Here is a 25669-nt window from a genome sequence, read left to right on the forward strand (position 1 = left end):
TCATAGCTCTAGAACTCTACTGCAAGTAAAGTACGGTAATCAGTCCAAAAATGCTGGGTGTATGGATGTTTTGCTTTTCTAGACGTTTCATGACCCAGGGACTCCCCAAAAAAAAGTGGGGAGGAAGTAATATTCGTACGTATATTGGCGTGTTTGAAGCTTAATAACGTTTGCCTAGATAAACCGATTTTGATGAAATTTTGAACACAGACTAGTTCGTGTATGTGGGAAAATTTGTTGGTAAACTTTTGGGGTCAATATCTCGAGGGGGGGAGATAGTTTCTTACGATCAATTTTTTCAAGATTTTGCAAACATAACCCTAATTTATATTAAGCTCAGTATATGCGTGCATACTTATCTTACCATTTTTCTTTTAAATTTTCCCCAAAATTCCCCATTCCTAAACAAACGAAAAAGCTATCTTTTTATTTATTGCATATTTTTTAATCGAATTTGTCTTAATGTCTTCCTAGGCGTAGTATAGTGTAAGCGTTCCCTAAAAGATTCTTTAAGGCAATATTGGGGCTGAGGGAGTCGATCAATGTTTTAAAATATTGTGTTTTTTTTTTAATTACTTAAACATATAATGATAATTTTACAATAAAACTTCATCACAAATTACCCCCACCAAAAAAAATAATTCGTAGGTAACTTTTTCCCATGTTTAATTACTTTTCTACTACATAAAAACAAATAACCAATGCGAAGAAAGTATTACAACTTTGTTGTTAGCTTTTTTCAAAAGTATTCCATTCACCATGTTATTCGTTATTCCCGCCGATTTTAAGGGGCGGCAGATGATTAGTTTTCTAAATAAAAAAAAATAAACCCAGTTGAATCTCATCAACATATATTTGAAGCGTGTGGAAATATACAAAGAATGAGAGAAGTGAACAGAAAGGGTATCGGTTAATCAACAAACATGCATGATGAAGAAGATGTGGAGCCCATTTGTCATCACCGACATTCTTCGGGACCGCAAACGGATTTATCAATTAACTATTTAGACAAAACAATTAAAGCAGAAAGGTGAAACTAAAAAAAAAGTAACAGCTTGCTGCACAAAGCCGTCAGCATGGCCTGCTCATTTATGAGCGGGGTTAGTATCTCCTCCAACATAACGCACGATCTTACATTGCTAAAAAAAAGAGCAGTTGCTCATAAAGTCGATTGTATGTATTTACTATCCTCCGTGTAGTCTTTCTAAAAGACGTTCCTTTAATTTCCTGAAATTATGGAATTTTTGTACTGAAAACACATGCGGACGAAGTACATCAAATGTCGTCAACCGGTTCAATGAACAGGTGGCTGAATACTTCAACGAGTAGGTCATCAAACTTGTTTCTTGATCTAAAAGATGTTTAGGTGTCAACGAGGATTATGTTGAAAAATAGTTCACGTTTATTTACATAGTTAAAAACAAGGATTTTCATTACAATTTGTAACAGACCGATTCTTTCTTAAAAATGATCTTAGTATATAATATTATAATTATATATTTTTTATTATTATATTATTTACAATATACTTGTTATGATAAATATAAAATCAATTGTGATACTTTATCCTTACAAAATAACGGGCTATAAGATCTCCATCGTTCCTGTTCAAAAATAAATCCACTAATAATATAATACTACAGAAACTTTTCTCATTATTTTCGCCTTGCGCGTAACGACTAAGTAGGTTAAATGAACAACAGGAATTGGTTAGATATAATTAAAAATTCACAGTTAATTATAAATACCTAAGTTAATCCTCCTAATAATTTATTCGGCAAGACAGCAGTGTAAAGCTTACTGTGATTCACTCATTTTAAATTCTTCTATTTGCTTACTCTAAATTCAGGACATTAATTTTCATTTGATAAAATCCTATCTGTAGTGGTTTATGAAATTCACAAGCCATACATAATGCCTTAAATAATAAATTTATACCTATTGTAAATGATTTATTTTTACTTCAATTCCCACTAGGAATAAAATCAACCATCCTAAAAATAATGAATTTTTCTTAAATAGTTATAACCGTAATCGACTGTGAAATAACAGTGAAACTGTGTAGATATAAAATAACATAAAAACGTGAATTATAAATCTGTACCTCCTGGTTTTTCAAGAATCAAATTTTATTAGTAATACTAAATATTTCGAAGTCGAAGGTTCTGAAGTTCAAATCCTAGTAAAAGTCGGATACTTTTATACGTATCTGAATACTTGACAGTAGATACCGGTGTACTTGGTGGCCGGGATGCAACTAACCACAAGTCTCAGGAATTGTCGGCCTCAGTCTGTACAAGACTGCATCATTTAAATGTCATACATATCATCCTCACCTCATTGAGTCGTGCGGGGTTGCTTACTGCTCACTATTTGAACAGACTGCAACTTACACAAAGGAAGAAAATTAATCAAAGAAATCTGATTACTTAAATTATTTATCAATGGTTAATTCAACACATTTATACAAAAAAAAAAAGGAAAAAAGAATTAAGAATCAAACCCATAAAATAATGAGGAAATTAGAAATTGCCTTAATACAAGGAGTTCCAATAGATTTCAGTTACCACCGAGATAATTCATGATACGCGGTTACGATTGGAATCCCCCAATTAACAGAGAACCGGAATTACATTACAAATAGTTGTGTTGTGATATCCCGTAGAATCACATTAAGGTAATTGGCTGAACTGGATTACGAATTTGTAGAAAATAAATTATCATAGATCTCAACTAAATTTTTATTCATGCACATTATTACAATCTATTTCAATTTAAAATATACCAAACGGTTAAATTAAGAAAATAATATATCACCGACTTTAGTACCTTGGGACACATAACATCAAAATATTATGTTTGCACGCAAGTTCTAAATTGGTTTTATATTTCCTCTGGGTATTTAAACCTCCCTAATTTAACTATTACTGCCTCAACCTTTATATTCAAATAAATTTATTCAAAACAAACTATATTAATTATTATTATTATCTTACGAGACGTATAAAATAAAAAAGTTTAATTCAAAAAAATTTTTCCAGAAGTAATAAGAACACCTTAACACAATCCTACGCCCATTTTACAAGGATAATGAATGATTAAAGTAAACATTACGCCCAATTTAAAATTATTACTCTTCGTCTAATGCAATCTGAGAACAAACAAAGGTTTCTGAGATTCTAGCGTTTAATTATTATGTTTCGGTCTGGTGATACCAATCCAAATTATTTTTGATTTGAAAAAATAAATCATAAAATAGGTGTACATATAGTTACAAATAGGTGTACATTATAGTATATATTGTTATAAAAAAAAAGATCTGATTTCTCATTTTATTTTTTTTACTTTAATCATTAAACGCAATGCTTAGGAACGACAAATAAATACTGCTGTAATACATAGAATGAATCAAAACTGGATAAGTATAAATAATTTAGAGCAGTATTATGAGAAGAAAACTGAAACAAGCTTATACTTTTTTCAAGGTCAATCGGATCTGTTCAAGTGTTTCATTTATAAATTTAATTAGTTTAAAATATAAATATTAATTTTAACTAATGAAATGTCATTTTAAACTGATTTGAATTTATAAAGGAAATAATGAAGTGAATAGAAAACTAAGATATCTTTAATAATTTACATACAAAACGTAATATTTATTTCTTGTACATCTTCAATTGAAAAAGGTCTTCTTCCAAGTTCACTCCTTCAATCCCGTAATTGTATGGGTGAGGTCTATTGTAATTTATTCATTATATATCGTATACGCATACCGAAAAGGAATTCAGCAAAATTCGTGGATTACACAATAAAAATAAGAAATTCCAGAATCAGAACCACCAATCTATTCAAAAGGAATTAGTTTTAAGAATGTAAAAATATATTTTATTTATAAATAAATATGTTATAATATCTATTGCACGATTTATAGGCATTACAAAAGTTTTTCGAAATATATAAATATCTGACGAGAGCCTTTATTTCTGAATCCTATAACTTTGTTTTACTACAGAAGAACTCATCTTTTGACATCTGTTATATTTAAATGTGTTTTAAGCGGGTGCTTAAAATCTGAGTTTTAAAAAGTAGAAGCCCGCTGTTAATTAACAATTTTCTAGAACCACTGGTTTGGAATGCGAAGAATCGAACGGTTGCATTAACATTAACATTTTTAATGTTTATATAACATAAAGATATATTTTTATATTTGCTTTCCATTTTCAACATTTAAAGCGAAGAAAATTACCTGAAACAGATGGAAGAAAAGGTCCCAAGTATAAGCTTGAAAGAAGAGGTCTGTTGCGATTTATATTACTTCTGAACAGTAATTTACAATATAAAAGTTGTGGAAGAAAATGAACAGATTAGCAAAAACGAAGCCATACCACAAAATATGAGAAACGATTGAAGAAAAGAAAAGAAGTGATACTTGTGTGGTCCTAAGCTGGCTTTTTCGGATAAAAAAAAATAAATAAATAATAATGGCCAATATACAAGAGATAAAAGCAGGGGTAAAATAATTATACAGGGATTTCCCTCTTACCTGTGAAAGAAATTGGAACACACCACCAAATAAAATTGGGCACAAAATTGAAAGAATGCAATTAACTACCTACCCTTTGCCGCAGATATTGCAGTTTTCTTGGAGCAGAACAAGTAAACTACCTGAAAGAAATAACAGAACAAGTAAAGCAAAAACGTTTCTTCAAAAAGACGGAATTCATGACCAACATTAAAGATTCCTCAAGTACCTAAATACAAAATATGGAAAAAATCAATAAATTTAAATACCTGGGAGATATTATCCAAATCAATGGATTAGATGAAGAAGCCAATTAAACAAGAACGAGATCAATTAACTTGGCCTTTCAACTAACAAGTTATTTACAAAAAAAAAAGTCAAAATCCTGCAGTACAATACGGTACTAAAACTACAAGGCCTGTACTCATCGGAGTAAATTTTTGGTTTGAAATCAGGTAAAATAAAATAAATACAATAGCAAAAAAAATAAATATATGAAAACGAATACAAATTCAGATGAAATAAGAATCTTTACAAATACAATAAGGTGAGAAAATGCTTTATTCCATAAAAAAAACTAAATTCTTCGGCCATCTTTTGAGAATGAATGATGACAGGCTTACAAAACAAATCTTCAACCACATTCAACGAAAAAAAGTGAATTAATGAATCTCAGTGGTTCTAAAGACCACCTTTCTTATTCCTGTTTAGCCTCCGGTAACTACCGTTTAGATAATTCTTCAGAGGATGAATGAGGATGATATGTATGAGTGTAAATGAAGTGTAGTCTTGTACATTCTCAGTTCGACCATTCCTGAGATGTGTGGTTAATTAAAACCCAACAAAGAACACCGGTATCCACGATCTAGTATTCAAATCCGTGTAAAAATTACTGGCTTTACTAGGACTTGAACGCTGTAACTCTCGTCTTCCAAATCAGCTGATTTGGGAAGACGCGTTCACCACTAGACCAACCCGGTGGGTTGGTTCTAAAGACCTAACAGAAATGAACATGTCTGTAGAAATAGTAGAAGCTAGAAAAATGTTAGAGAACTGGTACATTTCAGAGGTACCCAAGAGAATTAGAAAAAAGAAGCGAATATCATCTGGTTTGAAAATAGAGGCCAAAAACAAAAGTGAAAGAATGAACTACTCTAAAATCAGGAAATAAAACGCCAAAGAAATAGAGAGATTAATGTAAAATGTTGCGCTCTATCGTGTTGTCAATTGGACTAAAAAAATAAATAAATAAATAAGAATCCACTTACTGTAAAGTAGATTTCTTGGAAATTCTATTCAATCATAATCAATGAATTCATAGAACATTAAAAATATAAAACAAAATTCTGCCATTCATAACGAACCAAAATAAACAATTTCTTTTCCTTTTTAACAGTTCTTTTACGAGATATTAGTCTCCGTAAGGTTTACTACATTAACGGGTCACTGACCCACAGCTAGTAACTAATTCTGGTTTATAAATATATCTACGTTACGTATAATAATTGTTTGAAAATACATAAATATTTTATAAATAACTAATATATATAAATAATTACAACATTTGTAAAAAATACGCGTGTAATTGCTGTTGCTTGATTGACTTTGCATACTGTAATTGTGTAATTTAAATAAAAATTCAATTTTTTTTTATGTTCAAATATATCGGAAAATCATATTTAAATAAAAAAAAGTTAATAATTATAACGGAATTATCTTTGGACACAACGAGTCCATTTTAAGTATTTGTATTTCACTAGAGATTGGGATAGCTGGCTTTACCCGATAAGTACTTCAACCATTCGGCTCCGGTTCACAGGTAGCCTGTTGACTTTTACAAGAAATACAAAAGCCAAGATTGTCTTGCCTCTGATAGTAACCCTCAGGGCCTATCAAGCTGATAGGCCCTCAGCTTGGAGGGCCTAATAAAACCAATAAAGGGGAAATGAGATGAAATAAAACGAAGAATGATAAGAAAAAATTAACTACCATCAGAGGGTAAGGGAAACAAGTTCACTCAGGAAATCTCAAAATTCGATGATGGGACCTTGAGACTGCACGTTACAAGTGTAAAAAATAAATTCCTATCATTATGTAAAAAAAAAGTAAATTTTGAAATAATTAAAATAAGGAAAACATTATCATAATTGGCTCAATACAAAATACTAAGATAAGAGAAAAAATTTTAAAGACAAAAAATAATAAGTAACCTAATTGAATTAGTCGCTTATACTTTAAAATATGAAGGTGCGCAATACATGCCTTTTTTTAAAGGATTTAATGAATTGAACCTTTAAAGCAGTTTTTGTGTAATTAAATAAACGAAACAATATCGTCTTAAAAATCTAATTAGAATACTTGAGGTTTTTTTTAATTAAAAAAAAAACTCTTTAAAAGATAAAATTTTAATTGCATAGCTACAAAAAAGGAAAAAATAAATACATGACATCTCTTTGTTAGACCATTTGGTACACTTTTGAAAGCAATTAACGGAGGCTTAATTAAAATCTTTATTTTTAATAAATAACTAAAATATTGATCGTAAAACGAGCGAGTTAAAAGTATCTTGAAGGATTAAGATTAAAAAAATTTCAATAATGCCGCAAATGTATTATTTATCACACGTAACAAATGAAAATTTCATTATTTTATAAATAAAATAATCTCCCACTAACCACTAAATGTTTATTCTACATAATTTATTGCTCTCGATAAATCAAACCGCATAAAATTACATCTGATCGGCCGTTTAAAGATACATATATATAAAAAAAAAAAACATTAATTAACCATGAAATATGGTTATATTAAAAATGAACAAAACTCTTGCGCACGGTAAAGCTAACATTTTAACATAACATATAGCATTATTTAATTGTACAGTATCAATACGTACAATTAGTTTTTCTTCATAGGGAAAAAGTTTGTTTTATCTCACCTTGAAAATGCAGACTCTTTTCAGGAATCTGATCTCAATTTTTAGTAGTTATTAATTTTAATCACAGAGTTTTTAATAAGAATATAATTCTCATTTACGAATAGTTTATAAGAAATTATTTTTATTGTTAATGAAAAAGAAGAAAACCAAAAAGATTCATAATTGGATTGTACAAAGGCTTAACTTACTGACATTTTACAAACTTCACAGTTAACTTCCATGTAACAATTAAATTAAATTTTAACTATAAATTTTGGTAGTTAATTAAAATAATACCATTAAAACACTAATTTGTATATTAAAAAAAAAATCACTACTATTTTATAAAAAAAAAACGGTCCTCAAACCTCTCTAGTACATTTGAAACAGTAATTAAAAAACAACATGTTATAAATTTAACAAATAAGGAAAAACTGAGTTAATTTAAAAAACATAATATTTACCATGACATACACAACAGTAGCAATGTACGATGGCGCGCGAAAAAATAATATTTAACATTTATTTAAAATGCTGCCTGAAGCAATTAGATAATAAGTCTAATTAGGAAATTTCTAACAATATTTCCAAAAAAAAATATTTCGATAATATACAATGTCTGATTTTTTTAAGCTAATCAAGTATACATTAGAAAACATAATGAAGTAATGTTCAGTTATTCGCTATTTAACTTAAGAAAACTGAGGTACTGTGCATCTCTACTGATCCAATTTACTGAATGCTAAATAATGCTATGTTATCAGATTTTGCATGTAAAGAAAATATAATGAAATTTTCTGCGTTTTTTTTTTTTGTAGTATTAATTATATATATGAGTAAAATAATAAATTTGTAACATCATTAAAAAGGTTTCAAATAGCACTTTAATTAACATGGTCTGATCCCAAACGTATACATAATAATGCAAGTACTAATAGCAACTGACCATAAAATATACGTATATATAGTATATATTCAAAGGGAAAAAAAGCAAAAGGTATGGAAGTGAAATAAAAAAAAAAGAACTAAATAATTAACCATGCGTTCATTAAATAACTCTGATATCGAACACCGGATAATAAATGCTCCATTGTGGCCTATTAAAAAAATCTGGTATATTCTATCAAATTATATCAGCTTGTGTGAATATGATTTCAGTAGCTGAGGAAACAAGTTTTTTTTAATTTCTCTTTATTTATATAATTTTTAATCGTTCAATATTTTAGTAATAATGAATATATCTAAAAACTATAATGAAAAAAATAAAACCTATTTTTAATAAGAAGATTTTGGCTGTATGTGGATAAAAGTCAATGTACAGTAAAGAATGCTTTTAATGAAAAGGCTTAATATATGATAAACATTTTGCTAATAAGCACTAAGAAATATTCTCATTCATTCTAAATCAACTACTTATCAACTTTTTATTTGAAAATAAGCAACTTACAATTGCAAAAGTTTTAAACGCCCCTTAAATCAGTAGATTAAAAAAACGCATGAAACTGTGCTATTATTGTCATTATCATTATTATTATTCGGTCTCCGAGCCTGCAGTACTTGTGGTCGCCGGCGTCATACGCATTGTGCTATTTTGGCAATGGAGCGCAGGTGATATACAGGAGGCGACGGGCAGGCGAAGACCGGGAGACCATTGCCAACGAGGAACGCACTCGTACGTGTTTCGCATGGCAAGAGACCTGGGACCACGAAACCAGAGGACGATGGACCGCAAGGCTCCATCGGCTCCTCTGGTCAGGCCGTTAACGGAGCACGGCATGGAGAGGTGGAGTACTACATGACCCAATTTTAAACGGGTCACGGGTACTTCGGCGCTTACCTCCATGTCATAGGGAAAGCGCCGTCCCCCGACTGCCTCTATTGCCCCGGTGTACGGGACGACGCTGACCACACCTTTTTCAAATTTGCTCGGTGGGCGGCAGATCGAGGGACACTAGAGGCGGATCTGGGAGCACTGAGTCCCCACAACTTGGTTGCGATGATGCTCAGTGACCTGAACAGCTGGGAAAGTGTAGCCCGATTCATCGGCAACATTCTCAGGGCCAAAAAGGCTGATCTGGATAGTCCTGAAAATTAGGTAGCACCTAATCAGGCTAGTACAGGAGGACTTGACCGGAAGTAATGTGTTAAACGGTTCCGGTTCTAGTCCTGGTAGAAAGGGGGTTGGTTTTAGTCGGTAGTCTGCTGAAAGTGATTGGGGATAATACCATCAGCGGGAGCCCGACACTCCGTGTCGGGCTCCCGCTGATGGTATTTCCACCCCCTTCGCAAAAAAAAATGAAAATATTGATGTATAAACATATTGTGGCTCGAAAATCTCCTACACTACTAGATCAATTTCATGGAAATTGAGACATGTTGTAATAGTGTATCTGGAGTTGTACATGTGAACTTGTTAATGAAGAGTGGTCGTTCTTAAGTAACGCTTAATTTGAGATTATGTAGATTAAATTAAGTTAAGACTATTGTGTAGTGGTGGATTTTACAGACGCGCTTATGCAGGCAAGTCACAGTGATGAATGAGTTACGTTTCTGTCTGCGAAATAGTGAGGGCGTCGGAAACGAAAAGTCGTTCTTCTTGGGTAAAACAGCGCAAGAGGTTTTTTTTTTTCAAAAGAAAGTGAACATCAATCATTCTGGAACAGAATTTTTACAAATATTTCGTTTTACAAACATCAGTTCAATGTACAACGCAAAACCTAACTGAAACAGCTATTATTTAAAAATTGGTTGACAGCTCAAAATTATCAGTTAAAAAACGAAAAATAATAATAAAAGGAGGAATAAACAAAAACATAATAAAAGGAAATAATAATAATAAAAAGAAAGTAACAATAATAAAAGGAATATTTACTAGGTCTGATTGAACTGTTGGTCTGTTTTCTGTTACGCTGTTCATCGTATGAAAAGCGTAAAGCGTATTTGATTATTAATTTACCATTTAAATTCTACATCCCTAACAATTTTTTTTACATATTACAAACGTTGACTGTCTGCACAATTTTCCCATCTACCTGACCTTCCAAAATCAAAGCGACTATTCTATTATGTTTCACATATGGCCTACAGGTCTGTCTCTTCTTTTAACTGTATTTTTCCAAATACTTCTTTATTTTTCACCTTGCCGTAACACCTGTTCATTTGTCACTTTATCCACCCATCTGAATTTTAACATTCTCCTATAGCACCACATTTCAAAAGCTTCTAATCTTTTTTTCTCAGGTACTCCGATCGTCCAAGTTTCACTTCCACATAAAGCTACGCTCCAAACATACCCTTTCAAAAATGTTTTCCCGATGTTTAAATTAATTTTTGATGTAAGCAAATTATATTTCTGACTGAAAGCTCGTTTCGCTTGTGCTATACAACATTTTATATCGCTCCAGTTTCGACAATTTTTAGTAATTCTACTTCCCAAATAACAGAATTCTTCTATCACCGTAATCATTTCCCCTCGTACTTTTGTATTCAGTGATCCATCTACATTATTTCTACTACATTTCATTACTTTTGTTTTGTTCTTGTTTATTCTCAGCCGGTAGTTCTTGCATAGGACTTCATCCATGCCATTTATTGTTTCTTCTTAATCTTCTTTACTCTAAGCTAGAATTACTGTATCATCAGAAAAACGTAGCATCTTTATCTTTTCACCTTCCACTGTTACTCCGGATCTAAACAGTTCTTTATCATTAACTGCTACTTCTATGTAAAGATATAAAAGTAACGGGGACAGGGAATATCCTTGTCAGACTTCCTTTTTTATTAGGTTTCTTTCTTATGTTCTTCGATTATTACTGTTGCAGTATGATTCCTGTTAATATTAGCAATTGTTCTTCTATGTCTATCCTTGAACCCTAAATTTTTTTTAAAATCCTGAATATTTTCTTCTAGTCTACGTTATGAAATACCTTTTCTAGGTCTACAAATGCTATGTATGTTGCTTCGTTTTCCTTTAATCTTCTTTCTACTATTAACTTGAGCGCTAAAATTGCTTCCCATGTCCTTATACTTTTCCTGAAACCAAATTGGTCTTTTCCTAACACTTCTGCCACTCTCCTCTCAATTTATATGTACAGAATTCTAGTTAAGATTTTTGATGCATTAGTAGTTAACCTGATTGTTCTGTATTCTTCAAATTTATCTGCTCTTTCTTTCTTTGACAGTAACACTCTCTTTATTTCTCTCTTTTTTTTATCATGACAGTAACACTCTTTTTGAAGTCTAACCGAACTTCCTCTTTTTCGTAAATATTACACACCAGCTTGTATAACCTATCTATAGGTTCCTCTACTGCACTGCGCAGTAATTCTGCAGGTATCCTATCTATCCCAGGAGCCTTTCTGCCAATCAAATCTTTTAATGCTCTATTAAATTCAGATCTCAGTGTTGTACCTCTCTTTTCATCCTCTTCGACTTCCTTTTCTTCCTCTATAACACCAATTTGTAATTAATTTCCTGCGCATAACACTTCAGTATATTCAACCCGCCTATCGACTTTTTCTTTCGTACTATAAATAGGTGTACCATCTTTATTTAACACATTATTAGATTTTAACTTATGTACCACAATAGTCTCCTTAACTATCCTGCATGCTCCGTCTATTTTAACAATGATCATTTCTCTTTCCACTTTTGAACACTTTTGTTTCGCTAATTTGCACTTCCTGTTTATAGTATTTCTTAACTGTCGATAGTTCCAATTACCTTCTCATCACTAGCATTCTTATACTTTCTATGTTAATCCATCAGCTGCAATATATCCTTTGACATACAAGATTTCCTACCAGTTCTTTTTGTTCCACCTAAGTTCGCTTCTGCTGATTAAAGAATTTATTTTTTAACATTCTCCCATTCTTCTTTTATATTTTTTACCTTATCGTTTTTACTCAGATCTGTTGCGATGTCCTCCACAAAAATCTTCTTTATCTCCTCTTCCAAAAGCTTTTCTAAATTCCACCCATTCATCTGACACCTGTTCTTCAGGTTTTTAAACCCCAATTTACATTTAATTATCATTAAATTATGGTCCCTATCAAAGTCTGCTGTAGGTTACCTTTTACAGTCGAGGAGTAAATTTATATATCTTTGTTTAACCATGATATAATCTATATGATGGTACCTTGCAGTACCACCAGGCTTCTTTATCCATGTGTATGCTCTTCTATGATTTTTAAACTGGGTGTTGGCAATAAATAAATTATAGTTCGTGCAAAACTCAACGAGTCGGTCCCTTTCATTCCTTTTTCCCAGCCCATATTCACCCACAAAATTTTCTACCTTGGTTTTCCGTTGCTTGCATTCCAATCTCCAACTATTACTAAATTTTCATCCCCTTTTATGTTTTTAATTGCTTTGTCAATTTCTTCGTACACTCAATCTACCTCATCATCATCATGGACATTTGTAGGCATATAGAGCTTAACAAACGCTGTAGGATTAGGTTTTGCTTTTATCTTTATTACAATGATTCTATCGCTACGTTTTTTTCAATAATCTACTCTCTTCCCTATCTTCTGGTTCATTACGGAACCTACTCCTGTATGCGCTTTATTTGACGCTGAGTTAATTATTCTGAAATCACCTTACCAAAAGTTGTTTTCCTCTTCCCACCGAACCTCGCTAATTCCTACTACATCTACATTTAAGCTATCCACTTCCCTCTTTAAATTTTCTAACCTACTAACCTTTTTTAGACTTCTAACATTCCACGCTCAGACTCGTAAATTGTTATTTTTTAATTTTCTGGTGACCCCTTCCTTAGTAGTTCCCACCCGGAGATCCGAAGGGGGACTAGTTTACCTCCGGAATATTTTACTAAGGAAGACGCCCCTACCTTTGTTACATAAAAATACAGACAGCTACATTTTCTTGGAAAAAAAAAACAGCCGTAGTTTTCCGTTGCTTTCAGCTGCGCAGTACTCAGAAAACTGAGTGATGTTAATATGGACGTTTAAGTCCTCTTGACCTGCGCTCTTAACAACTACTGAAAGAGCGACTGCCCTCTTTCAGGAATGATCCCTTGGTCTGGCTCTCAACAGATACTTTTCTGATATGGTTGCACCTTCGGTCCAGCTACTCTATATCACTGAACACTCAAGCCCCCTGACCATCGGCAATGTCTCATGATTCATGTAGGAAGAAGTTAATTTTAAAGGTAGCCAAAAATAATGATTTTTAAAAAGTTTTTTCAAATGTTTTGGTAACGCGACATTATCGCGTAAGGTATGAAAAAATTGAGGATTAGAGTAAGACAACCATAGATTTTTTTAATCATTTTTATAGAGTAAATTATGACGCTTTAAACTCCCCGGAAAATACATAACGCGATTGATTAACATTGATGATTTAATTTTGCTAATGAGATGATTAAATTCATTTTCTCTACTTCAAAATTAAACCTTACAGTTTCGCATTTTATTAAATAACACGCTATCACAAAGCGTGTTATAATCAATATTTACTATGCCTATATAAATTCTGTTTTTTATAAATATTTTATTTTAGGCTCATTCAAAAAACCGGATTACGAATTCAGGGTAAAAAATTGCCTACTACATCTTTTTTTAAGCTTGTAACTATGCATCATGCAGACCAATATTAAATAAGTTCCTAAATCTTTCCACGCATACACGAACGCACTTCTTTATATAACGCAAACAAATTCTTTTCTGAAATAGAATAACACTAAAAAATTAATAAAACCGACAATTCTGCGTTAAAGAAAAAGGTAATACTTTAATTCCTGATAACATTTTACCTTTGGAAGTCAACGAAAAATTATAGAAACAACTAATAATAATTTATTAAGTACCAATTTCAAAAAGCTAGAATTGAAAGAATTGAAGATTCTTTTTTACAGTATTTTAAAATTTCATTTTATTATTTTTTTAATAATACAATTTTATTAATTTATTTTGTGGATAGAAAGTTCTAAATATGACATTCTCCCTACGGAGAAGAAAACCTTTCGCAAGAAATGTAAAGGCGAGAAACCTGCACTTCCATGAAAGTAAATTAATGCAGGGTAACGACCGAGCGCGTAACCTAAATTAATTGTTACTGAGCAAAAACTAAGCCTCTGTGGAACGAGGTAATTATATAATTTTTTTATTCTAAGTTTCCAAGTAATTTTCTAGAAAATTTCGACATTATACTTACCAGAATGACATCAAGCGGCATAATATATTAGTATAATCCAATACCAAACAATGATAATAACTTTAAAAGAAATATAAAAAAAAAACCACGTAATACTGCATTTGTCTGGATTGACAATAATTTTTCTTATATTAAATCTTCCGCCTAATTTTTCAGAAAAACTTAGAAACAGACTCACTACCAGACAAAATGTTCGTACAATATCAGAAATGAATTATAGAAAATGGTCCTTTTGGTGAAGAAAAAGACCTTACTTTTAAAAAAGTACATACAAGTGGAACTGAGGATCTTCTTTATTGTAGTCAGTTAAAAAATTAACCATTTATTACTAAATTATAGAAATATTAATCTCTAAAAATAATATTCCGCTTCCACAGTATAATCTTCAGTCTTCGAGAAAAGACCTTATTATACTTCAGTTATCAAATACACGGTTTTTTCTACCCGTGTAAAAAATTTTCAACCACTTAGTCTGAGTTTCTTTAACAAAACCAATCACTTCAGCGATACTTCTTATTTGCTTGATAAATTTATTTTCTGAACAATATTATTTTTGTAAATCCTAATTCTCTGCATGCCGTTTAACGTGAAGAAATAATAGATATATTCATAATATTTAACCTGTATACATTAAATAAATTAATTAATTAACGTTTTCCAAAATTTATATTATATTTATTATCTTACTTCTTTCTCATTCTTACTTTTATATACACACAAACAGATGTGACCAATTTTTATTTTTCTGGCATCTTAGCTCTAGAGCAATGCTGCAAGAATAAAAGTATGAATTATCATCGTCAAAAAATGGGGTATGGATCTTTTAATTGTATTAATCGATGTTTAATGATCCAAGGACCCCAAAAACCAAAAAAGTAGAGGCAAAATGTTCGTAAGTATAGCAGAGCCGTTATAGCAAGGCGCTTTTTCCTCTACTTACAACCTCCCCTTCACTAATCTCCTCCCTTAAATAATCGCATTGCTGAAACTACTCGTACATATGTACGTGTGTTGGCGTGTTTGAAGCTTAACAACTTTTAATTGGGTGAACCGATTTTGATGAAATCTGTCACAGAGACACGTATATATGGGGCAGTTTGTTGGTAAAATGTTTGGGGTCAATATCTCCAGAAGGTCGGGAATATTTGGGGTCAAATAATTCAAAATTTTTCTAACATAACCCCACTTCATATTAAGCTCAGTATATGAGTACATGCTTATTTTACCATTTAAAAACTTGCCCCAAATTCTCCTCATTCCTAAAAAATAAAAAAAATAAACTATATTCTTATTTATAGCGTGTTTTTTAACCAAACGTTTTTTGTCTTCCTAAGCATAGTACTGGTGTAAATGGCCCAAAAAAACATTTTGGGGCAGTATTGGTGATGAGGTACCTGATCAAAGTTTAAAAATATCTATTTTTCTTAAATTTTTAAACTTCTTTCAAGAATCATTATTTCTGTACTATAAAATAACCAATGGATAACAACCAGGAAAGTAGCTACTTTCTTGTCGGCTTTTTTTTCAATCTGTATGTATTTATTGATTTACAACTCCCTTTTTTTATTAAAAATTTTTGTACTTTGGAAGCTGCTCTAGTAACGTCTTATTCCGCATAATTTTCTTTAATCCTAACTAAAACATTGGGGCTATTCCTTTTGGTTTTTCTGTTGAGTATATTCCTAACGTGACCTATATAATTTACAGGTCTTTAATTATTTTCCTTATTTAATTATTTATCCTTGTAAAGGCAGTTGCTTTTATATCAATTTGAATGCTAAACTGTGGATACCGGTATTTTTTGCTGCTTGGGTTTCAATTAATCAAACATCTTATGAATAGTCGAACTGAGATGTACAACACCACGTCATTCATACATATCACCCTCATTCCTTTTATGAAGTAATACCTTACGGTGGTTCCGGAGGCTAAACAGAAAAAAGAGAGAGAAAGGTCTTTAATTATAATTAATTGGAATAAAATATTTATATATAATAAATAATTCATTAAAAAAATAGATAAAACATGTAATTTAAAGCTATTAAATAAGTTACTTTTTTACTTTTACTTTTTTTAAATATTTAATTCTCTTGTTTCGTCTAACACTTAGTTAAAATCTGCTACATTTTGATATGTTATGTTTTTAATAAACTTCTTCATTTTTTATCTTACATGTCTTACGATATGTACTCCAGAGACCCCGTTGTCCTATGACATACAGTCTTAACATCTCTGAAATGTCTCAAAGTAAAACAACTGTGAGCTTCTGCTGAATCCCCAGCCACATTGAATTTCAGACAATGAGCGCACGTGATCGCAAAGGAGGCTAGTTTGCAGCCTCCTTTTACTAATCGCTTCGTTTCAAATGATGTCTGTTTTTTGAAGTGTGGTTCGTGATGAGTGACAGAGTGAATGGAATGCTGCCATTCAATAATAAACCTAAGGATCCTGTGTCACCCTGGAGCTCTTCATGTAGGAATAACCGTCATGAGAAGGTTATTATTTACCGTTTCCGAAGGGGACACACTAGGCTCACTCCTGGATATCTGATGACTCAGACTGATGAACCCGCTTGTGTTCGCAGCCACTGTCTCATGCGATACACTACATACTTGTAGACTGTGTCTGTTATATGACATTGCGTCGGAAATTTAGATTTGGGTCTAACATCAGAAATATCTTAAGATACAGTGAGATGATGTTATCCAATATTTTACGTTTTTTAAGGACTGTGTTTATATTCAGATATTTGAATATAAACATTACTGTAGTTTGCTGTAGTGTGTTTCAGCTATTTATTCCATTTGGCGCATGGCAGATGATAAATATGTTGTTTTAATTTAGATTATTAATGTAATATCTCATTATGCTTTTATTTTTTTTTTAGCACACGCACAGGCGTTTTTAATTTACACTCTGTTTTTATGTGATGGGTTTTAGTTTTTAATTTAATTTTTAATAGTTATCTATTAACTACATAAATATCGTGTCCGAGCGCTGATAACAACACTTTATTGTGCGCCCAGGAAAATATTTACTTTGTATTTAGTTTCTGTACACTTTTATTTATACCACTTTACTCGTTATCGAATTCTCTACAAGTTTTGTTTAAAACATTTATATATTTACCTTTTTCTTTTTCAGCTTCTATATAAGTAAGTCGTATGACAGACTCTCTCTTGAAAGAGGTTCATCCAATGATATCCTCAACGAGTACAAAGAGAATTAATATGATAAATGCAAGATAAATTCCATGAATAAATAGTAACTATGAAATAACATATTTGATAGCCCCTTTGAATATAGTTAAATGTCTTCACACCATTAATCAAGTCGGGTACGTAAATGGAACAAATAAAATATTAACTTTAAAAAGAACAATAAATGAAACATTAAGTTTAAAATAATCACAGACAAATAATAAAATGAGCATCCATAAATTTAAATAATCGAAAATAAAACAAAAATAATTATAACAAGTGTTATCTCTAATAAACCGGATGATCATAACGGTCCATCAACCAGATCAAGCACATGGAGTCTATTCAGACTACTAACGTTCTCACTGCTGTCAAGTAAATTCAAAGCTAGATGATTAACTTGATTCCCCAACCTAGACACATACCTCAATACTAGGCGTTCAACTTCTTCTCGAATGTATCAAGTGCCTACGTAATCATGGATCTCAGTATTCCTTGCCAACCACGGCGCTTGGGTTGTATTCAGTAGTATTTTATTCTGGAATGATCTCCGCATTGCTGTTACCGGTTGTGCCCCAGAGTTCAATTCCGTAAGTCCATACCGGCTTCAAGAAAGCCTTGTAAAGCAGAACTTGTTGGATAAAGAAGGTTGTGATCCCTTACCCAACATCCAGTACATTTTTTAAAACTTAATGTCAAACACTTCCTTTTCTCCCTTACATGACCTCTCCAAGTTAAACGGCGATCAAGGTAAAAGCCCAGGTAGCTTTACCTTAACTGACATGAGGTATTCTGACACCACTTAATTGAACCTCAAGGGAATCTTTTCTTCTCATCGTGAACATTACGTGGCTGGTCTTTGTCAGATTTATCTTTATTCTCCAATTATGCAGCCAAACGCTGATGGTACCCAATGCAGATTGTAACTTCTCGGAGGCTATATTCGGACTATCGTCAACCACCAAGACAGCCGTGTCATCTGCATACGACGCAACTGTGACAATGTCTGGATCAGGTAGGGTCAGCAGTGCAGACCAGAAACAGAGCTGAACTTTGTGGACTTCTGAGTTACTATCGAGAAACTTAGATATATCTTGACTGTAGTTAATTCGTGAGAAGCGACCACCCTGAATGTGAGCGGTGCTGAATGGACGGAGCTGACTGTGCCTAGCTCATTTCTTACCACGACTGCAGAACCCCAATGTGCCCTGACTCAGAATGGTAGGTTCTGTATACTGAACAGCCTCCAATATTCAAATAATTTCTGTTAGTAAAATGAGTTCTAATATAAGGATGATGTCTAGCAGTTCGTAGAAGATAAGCGTCTCCAGTTCCTCTCTTCGGTTTATTACACCATTGATATTCCAAGTCTGTTGAACCAAGAACTCAATTTTACTTGCTACCTTCTCAAATTTATCAAGTGTAATTGAATTCTTATAATCGTTTCCCACCACTGCTTCTGCGAAGATAGGGATGAGGATTGAAATGATTACTGGGAGTGTCGTAGTTACTGTTATTTGTATTTCTAGCGATCCTCTGTCCTAAAGACGGAAAATCACCATGGTCTAGGTTGTACGATTTGTCTCACGAATTCTGAGATCTCATAGGAGTGTTCTTCGGAACATAACTCATCTCTTTTTGTCTTTTCTTTCTAGGATCTCTTTCTAGGTTCTCTAGGAGATCCTGCAACCTTTATAATTTGCAAGATGATTCTCATGACCTAAAGCACACACTTCTATGACTTCTTGCAATCGGCGTCCTGTCCTCTTGCACAATTCACACAGCGATATGGTCTCGGGCAATTTTTTTAGTGTGATCGTACTGCTGACACCTGATACACTGTAACAATCCTGGAGTTCTCTTTGAGGTTTAAAATATAATAACAGTTGGCTACGTACTTTATTCTGAACACTTCCTTATTATCATCCCCAGGTTCCAGGTTCACGAAAAAAGTTACCATCGTCTCTTTGTTACACGGTGGCGAACGTTTACGATGCTACGAACTTTGTGTCTCTGACTTCTCCTGTGTAACTGTAAGTGGGATCGAATGGTGAAGATTCTTTAGCACCACTCGAAACGCCTTCTCAACACGTCTTCTGAATGTATGCCCTATTAGGTTATTTTCGCGAGCAACACTAATTATTTTTTTGTAGCTCTCAATATCCCTCAACAGTAGTCGAAGCTGTATATTGTTTATTATTCTTGCATTGTATTCTGTCTTGTTCATCAGTGATTCCACAATTCATATAGCTTTGTAATATCCGAAATACCAAATAATAATATTGGAGAAGGTATAACTTCTTCCTTTTGTGGAACAGCAGTGTTGGTCTCCTCCATCGGTAGATGGTCAATCGATTTGAGAGAAGTATGTCATTTTCAGGAATTGTGATAGTTTTCGATAATGTGTGTAATACCGGTACCGTTTGCCATGGCAGATTAACCGTAATGGAGTCTGTAATATCAAAATCACTGCTATTTCCCGGGGAACCATTCATATTTTCTACGATCTCATTTCTTATCAACTTCCTTCGCGATGACTTCCGTGGATCTCTTTTGGAAAAATTGAATGGTCCACGCTTTCTGTTTACCTGCGTGTAGTTCACCGTCTCGCAGCTGCTATTTGCTGATTGGTCGCTATATGGAACAGCCTGAAGCTGGTCTATAGCAGCGCTGCGATTGCTAGGTTATGTAATCTTTTTCTTTTTCCCTTTCAGTTTAGCCTCCGGAACCAACGTAAGGTATTACTTCAGCGAATGAATGAGGATGATATGCATGAATGTATAGGAAGTGTAGTCTTGTACAGTATCAAGTTAACCATTCCTGAATTGTGTGATTAATTGAAACCCAACCACCAAAGAACACCGGTATCCACGATCTAGCTCAAATCCGTATAAAAGAAACTGCCTTTAATAGGACAGTAAAGCCTAGGTTATGTAATCTATCCTAGGCCTAACTGACAAAAGAAATTGAAAAATAAATAAATAAATATTTTCTATCTTAAACCAAATAGAAATATTTACAGCATAGTTTTAAATTTCCAAATTTTAATATCACTGAATGAACTTAAAAAAAATTGAAAAACAATATGAGATATTAGTGAAAACAACTGAATCATGTAGCAGCCGACTATTATTTATTTAATAGTGTTTTGTGAACCCCATTATCTTTTGTCTTTTATCCCAAATTTCTCAAAAATGACTAAATATACCATTGTGGGATTTATTTTTTTTCTCAGGTAAGATTTAATATAAAATCAGTAAATTCTCCCCAATCTTGTTTAATTCTAACAAAAACGCATTAGTAAGGCAAACGTTTTCGTCAGCCTACTGTCGCTAAAACTATTTCCGTGCCTATGTTATATGAACTTTCTTCTTTATTTTCACCGGTAGAAATTGTCCTGAAAGTTTGTTACATTCTTCGTGAATCGCTCTGTATATCATTAAATATTACCAAAATTACATTAAACCTAAATTAATAAAAAAAATATAAATATATTATTGCGTTTTAAGTACTGTACGAGCTTATATGATGAACTAATCAATTATCAACCTCTCCCAAGAAAAAAAAATTAGATCATATACACAAAATTAAAATGGATAACATATTACACCGATCAGTTGAAAAACCAGTTTTTGTGTCTCCATAATCTTGAGAAAATAAAACCAAATCGTTAATGAATAAAAATAAATAGGTATTTTCATTAGTAAGTAGAGGCTATGTATAAAGTGCATCAGTCTTACTCAGAAAAGAAATACATTAAATAATCTGAACAATGGGATGCATGTAAAATATCTGAGAAATTATCAGTACTATTGGTGTAGCTGAAGAGCTACACCAGTATTCGGCTTTCTGTGAGAGTAATAATGTTAATCGTACAGTCTCAGTCACTGTGATGAGCAAAGAGGTTTCAATTCTCAAAGCAAAATATTATCTGCTTTCAGTTGACTTATGTTGATAAGAACAGTATATTAAAGAAGTCTGGGGAAACCATTTCAACTTTACTTCTATTACTTTCCCGTCTACGTAGCGCTCTAGCAGAGCTATAGCTCTAGAAGGGATTGTAAACGTCCAATTTGGGCATATGCGGTTTTCACCGGATCTCGACGTTTTGACATCTAAGGAAACCAAAAAATCGGATCGAAATTTTCCGAAAGTTAATGTTCATATGTACGTGTGTGTGTTCGGTGTTGGCCTCTAAATCACCTTATATCCAGAACTACACGACCGATTTTGACCAAACCTGATCAGATTACTTCTATGTATGGGGGCATTGATGTCACTAAATTTTCAACTTAAAAGGTCAAGGGGGGCGAGACTGTAGATCAAGGTAACCCTCAGTCAGTACCTCCAGATTTCATCTAATTAAGGTCTTATTTTTCTTAGGCGCATTTGTTAACAATTAAAAAATAATAACTGCAAAAACCTTTTTGGAAAATCGCACCCCCTCCATAAAAAATTCTCTAACTACTGCTATGTTGTGACGTTACAGGTGAGCGGTAGAAGTAAGTACATGAATAATATTTAAAGAGTAAAAAAGTAACTCGGTCTGGATGAGTCTCGAACTCGATCGCCCGGTTGAATCGGTACCTGGTGAGTGTAAGCTGTGCATTAGAAACAATCCACATTTGTTGGACCTTCCTGGAACGCGGCTTTAGTCGCGTGACGGGAAAGTGCTACAACTGTGTTGCCAGCTTTTATTTCTTGGTAAGCCTGACATAGGATATTTGTTACTGTCATAAATTATTATTCCAGTTTCAGAAGCGTAGTGTCTCCTGTCAGATCACTTATAACTGTGATTTTTAAGGCACAACAATATACACGAAGATGTATAAGTAAATAGCTTAATAAACAAATTAAAATAAGCACATTACTTAATTTTAACTATATATGTTTATGTATGTATATTTTTTAAATTTACTTTTATAAAAAAAATAAGAAAATAAAAGATTATTATTTAACTAGACTAAAACAGTTTTGTTTAATGCTACCACATATTTATACAAAATGGCAACAGCCGCTACTGGGAATTTTCCATCTGTTTAAATAAATATTATATATTCTACAGTATAAACAATAACGTAAATAGAGCTTAAAATAAATATAATGTTTCAATAGCATTAAATACTTAGAAGTTTACATTATGTACTATAATTTGAGCTAACGATAATTTCACAAAAGTTATAATAATTTTTAAAATATATAAACAATCAATATCAGTTAATACCTCGTATTTAGAAAAGTTTTTCCAATAAATTGCGCTACGTTTTAACAATTTTTAAATCGAAAAACATATATAAATTAGTATTTTGTAAAAGTACAATGACGTATAAAAAATACTTTTTTTACAAGGGTTAAATTTATCTCACTAATTTTTGTTAAAGAAGAAAGGCAACTGAATATATTTTTTTTTTATAAACCTCTACCGAATAATACATTATTTTAAGCGTCTTAATAAATATGAAAAAAAAACCTAAGATTGATAACTCCGCCAAATATATATATATAAACCGGCGAACAGTCAAACCTTCATGAAGTTCAAAGTTACTCGTGTGTGTGTGTGTGTGTGTGTGTGTATATATATATATATATAAAGAATAGTACCGTCCACGCCAGAGCAACCTAAGTGGCTGGGAATCGGTCTTTACACCTCGCCTCAAGTGAGGGAACCGCAAAAGGGGCCTCCCTACTGGGACTATGGACTATCAATGCCGTGCCTCTAATGGAGACCCCCCAGGGGATCCCCATCGGGACTATGGTTTTTATGCCTTGCCTCAAGTGGTGAATCCCCGTTTGGAAGGGAGGGTGGATCCCACCACCGGGACACGGTCTTAACTCCCCCCTCCTAGGCAGCTCGCCTAAACCACAGGCTCAAGTCAAGACCCCCGGGGTCCCTAATCACTCATCAGGTGCAGTCCACCTCAGGTGGGCCACCATCTCCTGATTAGGGCTGCCCGCCCTTCCCTAACCACTAGTTCCCCAATCTGCTTCCCAGCCACGACACTCCTCCTCCTTCGACTTCAAGATCCGAGCCGGTAGCTACTCATCCGCACCACGCAACACATAATCGACGGTGGTTTCTGGCACTAACCACTCCAGGTTCTCCTTCACCTCTACCCACCTGGAGCACACATAAAACGTATGCTCGAGGGTATCTTGTTGCTCACATTAAAAGAAATTCCAGGAATTCTCGCCTTCTGAACCTATGTAAACAAGTCCCAAATCTCCTTTGCCCAGAGAGCAGCTAGGAGGTATACTACCCAACTTCATGTGCTTCCTCCCCAACCAAAACCCAAACCTGGGGATCAACCGACGAGTCCACGCACCCTTATGCGTGGCATCCCAAAACTCCTGTCATTTCTGCAGCAGAAGGGCGGCAGAGTCGGCCTTCCGCATCCCCTCATACGCCCGTTTTAGTATTAGTGCCCGAAAATAGGTCGGTGGGACACCCGCCAAAAGCTCCACCGGCTCTCCAGACACGGTCAGATTTTAAGTGCCACCCGCTGCTGTAATGATGCCAGCCGACGATGTACCAGCCGACATGAGGAGCTTCCTCTTCGCCGCCCGCAATCCCCACCTAGACCCCATTATCCGTCCAAGAGTGCCAACAGCCCGCCCAGCCTTTCCGTAATCTTCTGAATGTGTTTATTAAACAAGCCGGACTCTAGAACCATCCCCCAAATATTTAACGTATGTCGACATGTTCACCCGGAAACCATCAACGGGAATGCTGATGTCCCGGATACGACGACGACCAACCATTGCCATCAGTTGCGTATTACGGAGCACCAACTCCATGACTATCTCGTGAAGCCAAGCACTCACCTGTCTCACACCCATAGTCGCCAGTTCTTCCACCTCCTCCTCCTCCGTACGGCAGCCACCAACAGCACCAAGTTGTCAGCATACGCAACCACTGATATGTCCCCCAGGAAACCTAGCCGCAGGACTCCATCAAAGACCACGATCCAAAGGAGGAGATACAAAACTGATCCCTGGGCACACCCCACAAACATCTAGAAGTGTACATCATTTAAAGACCTAAAGTGCAAATTATACGCTGTTAAAGAATGCAATATAAATCCTTATCTTTAAACCATTGAATGCCTCTTCAGCTGCATTGTGTCGTCGTCTGAAACTTATTCATTCATGCCTACGTCAACTTCCTCTTCTTCTATTGCCAGTAAAGCATCCAGTTCTTCGAGAGCAGTCCTATCTTGATCTTTTTATTTAGAAACTAACGACTTCTGCACCTCTTTATTTCAATATGTCCCATCAAGGAATTTCTCACGCAAACTCTATAATACTGGAACTTCCTACTGAACAAACGTCATTTAATCAATATTCCATCAAACAAATTATTCAACAATTTTTTCAAGAATTGCAGAAATTATATTCTTCTAAGTTTGAGCACACAGTGAATAACGCAGTTCACATCAATCAAATTTAAAGTTTTAAAATAGTTTTCTTTGACGGTGAAAATAAAAATTTTTTCGATCGTTTCGGGCAACCTGGGCTTCAGTTAAGCCAAGTTCAAATAAGTTGAAATCTACTGTTTTCTGCTGAGAGTGCTTCAATACCCAATTCAAGAAATCTGATGTAGACACCACATAACGTCCTTGTACGCCTATTAAATTACATTTTTAAAGAATGAAAAGTACGTAAAATTTTATTTAATTAATAACTTCCGATATTTTTTCATACTTTTTTTCTTTCTCTTTGTTATTATTGAATTATTATTCATCGTAAATATTTTTTTATAATGAGAGGTTAATGATTCTAAATAAATCAATATATTTAAAATAAAAAAAAAGGAGATGAAGGCTGATTCGAACCGATGTGCCTTCCCTTAAAATC

General features: G+C 33.5%; 1 protein-coding gene across 6 annotated transcripts in view; it reads right to left on the reverse strand.

Annotated features, from left to right (window-relative positions):
- The window catches only part of LOC142324584 (uncharacterized), a 483167-nt gene that overhangs the window by 95716 nt on the left and 361782 nt on the right, over nucleotides 1-25669 (reverse strand). For 5 of the 6 annotated variants that reach the window (XM_075365433.1, XM_075365448.1, XM_075365443.1 and 2 more), the window contains one exon: nucleotides 4617-4665. The exons of the other annotated variant lie outside the window; for it this stretch is intronic. In XM_075365433.1, the coding sequence (XP_075221548.1) occupies nucleotides 4617-4665 (49 nt within the window). The remainder of the gene's footprint in view (nucleotides 1-4616; nucleotides 4666-25669) is intronic. 6 annotated transcript variants of the gene reach the window in all.

This window comes from Lycorma delicatula, chromosome 1 (genome assembly GCF_047948215.1).
Source record: "Lycorma delicatula isolate Av1 chromosome 1, ASM4794821v1, whole genome shotgun sequence".
Classification (NCBI taxonomy): Eukaryota; Metazoa; Arthropoda; class Insecta; order Hemiptera; family Fulgoridae; genus Lycorma; species Lycorma delicatula.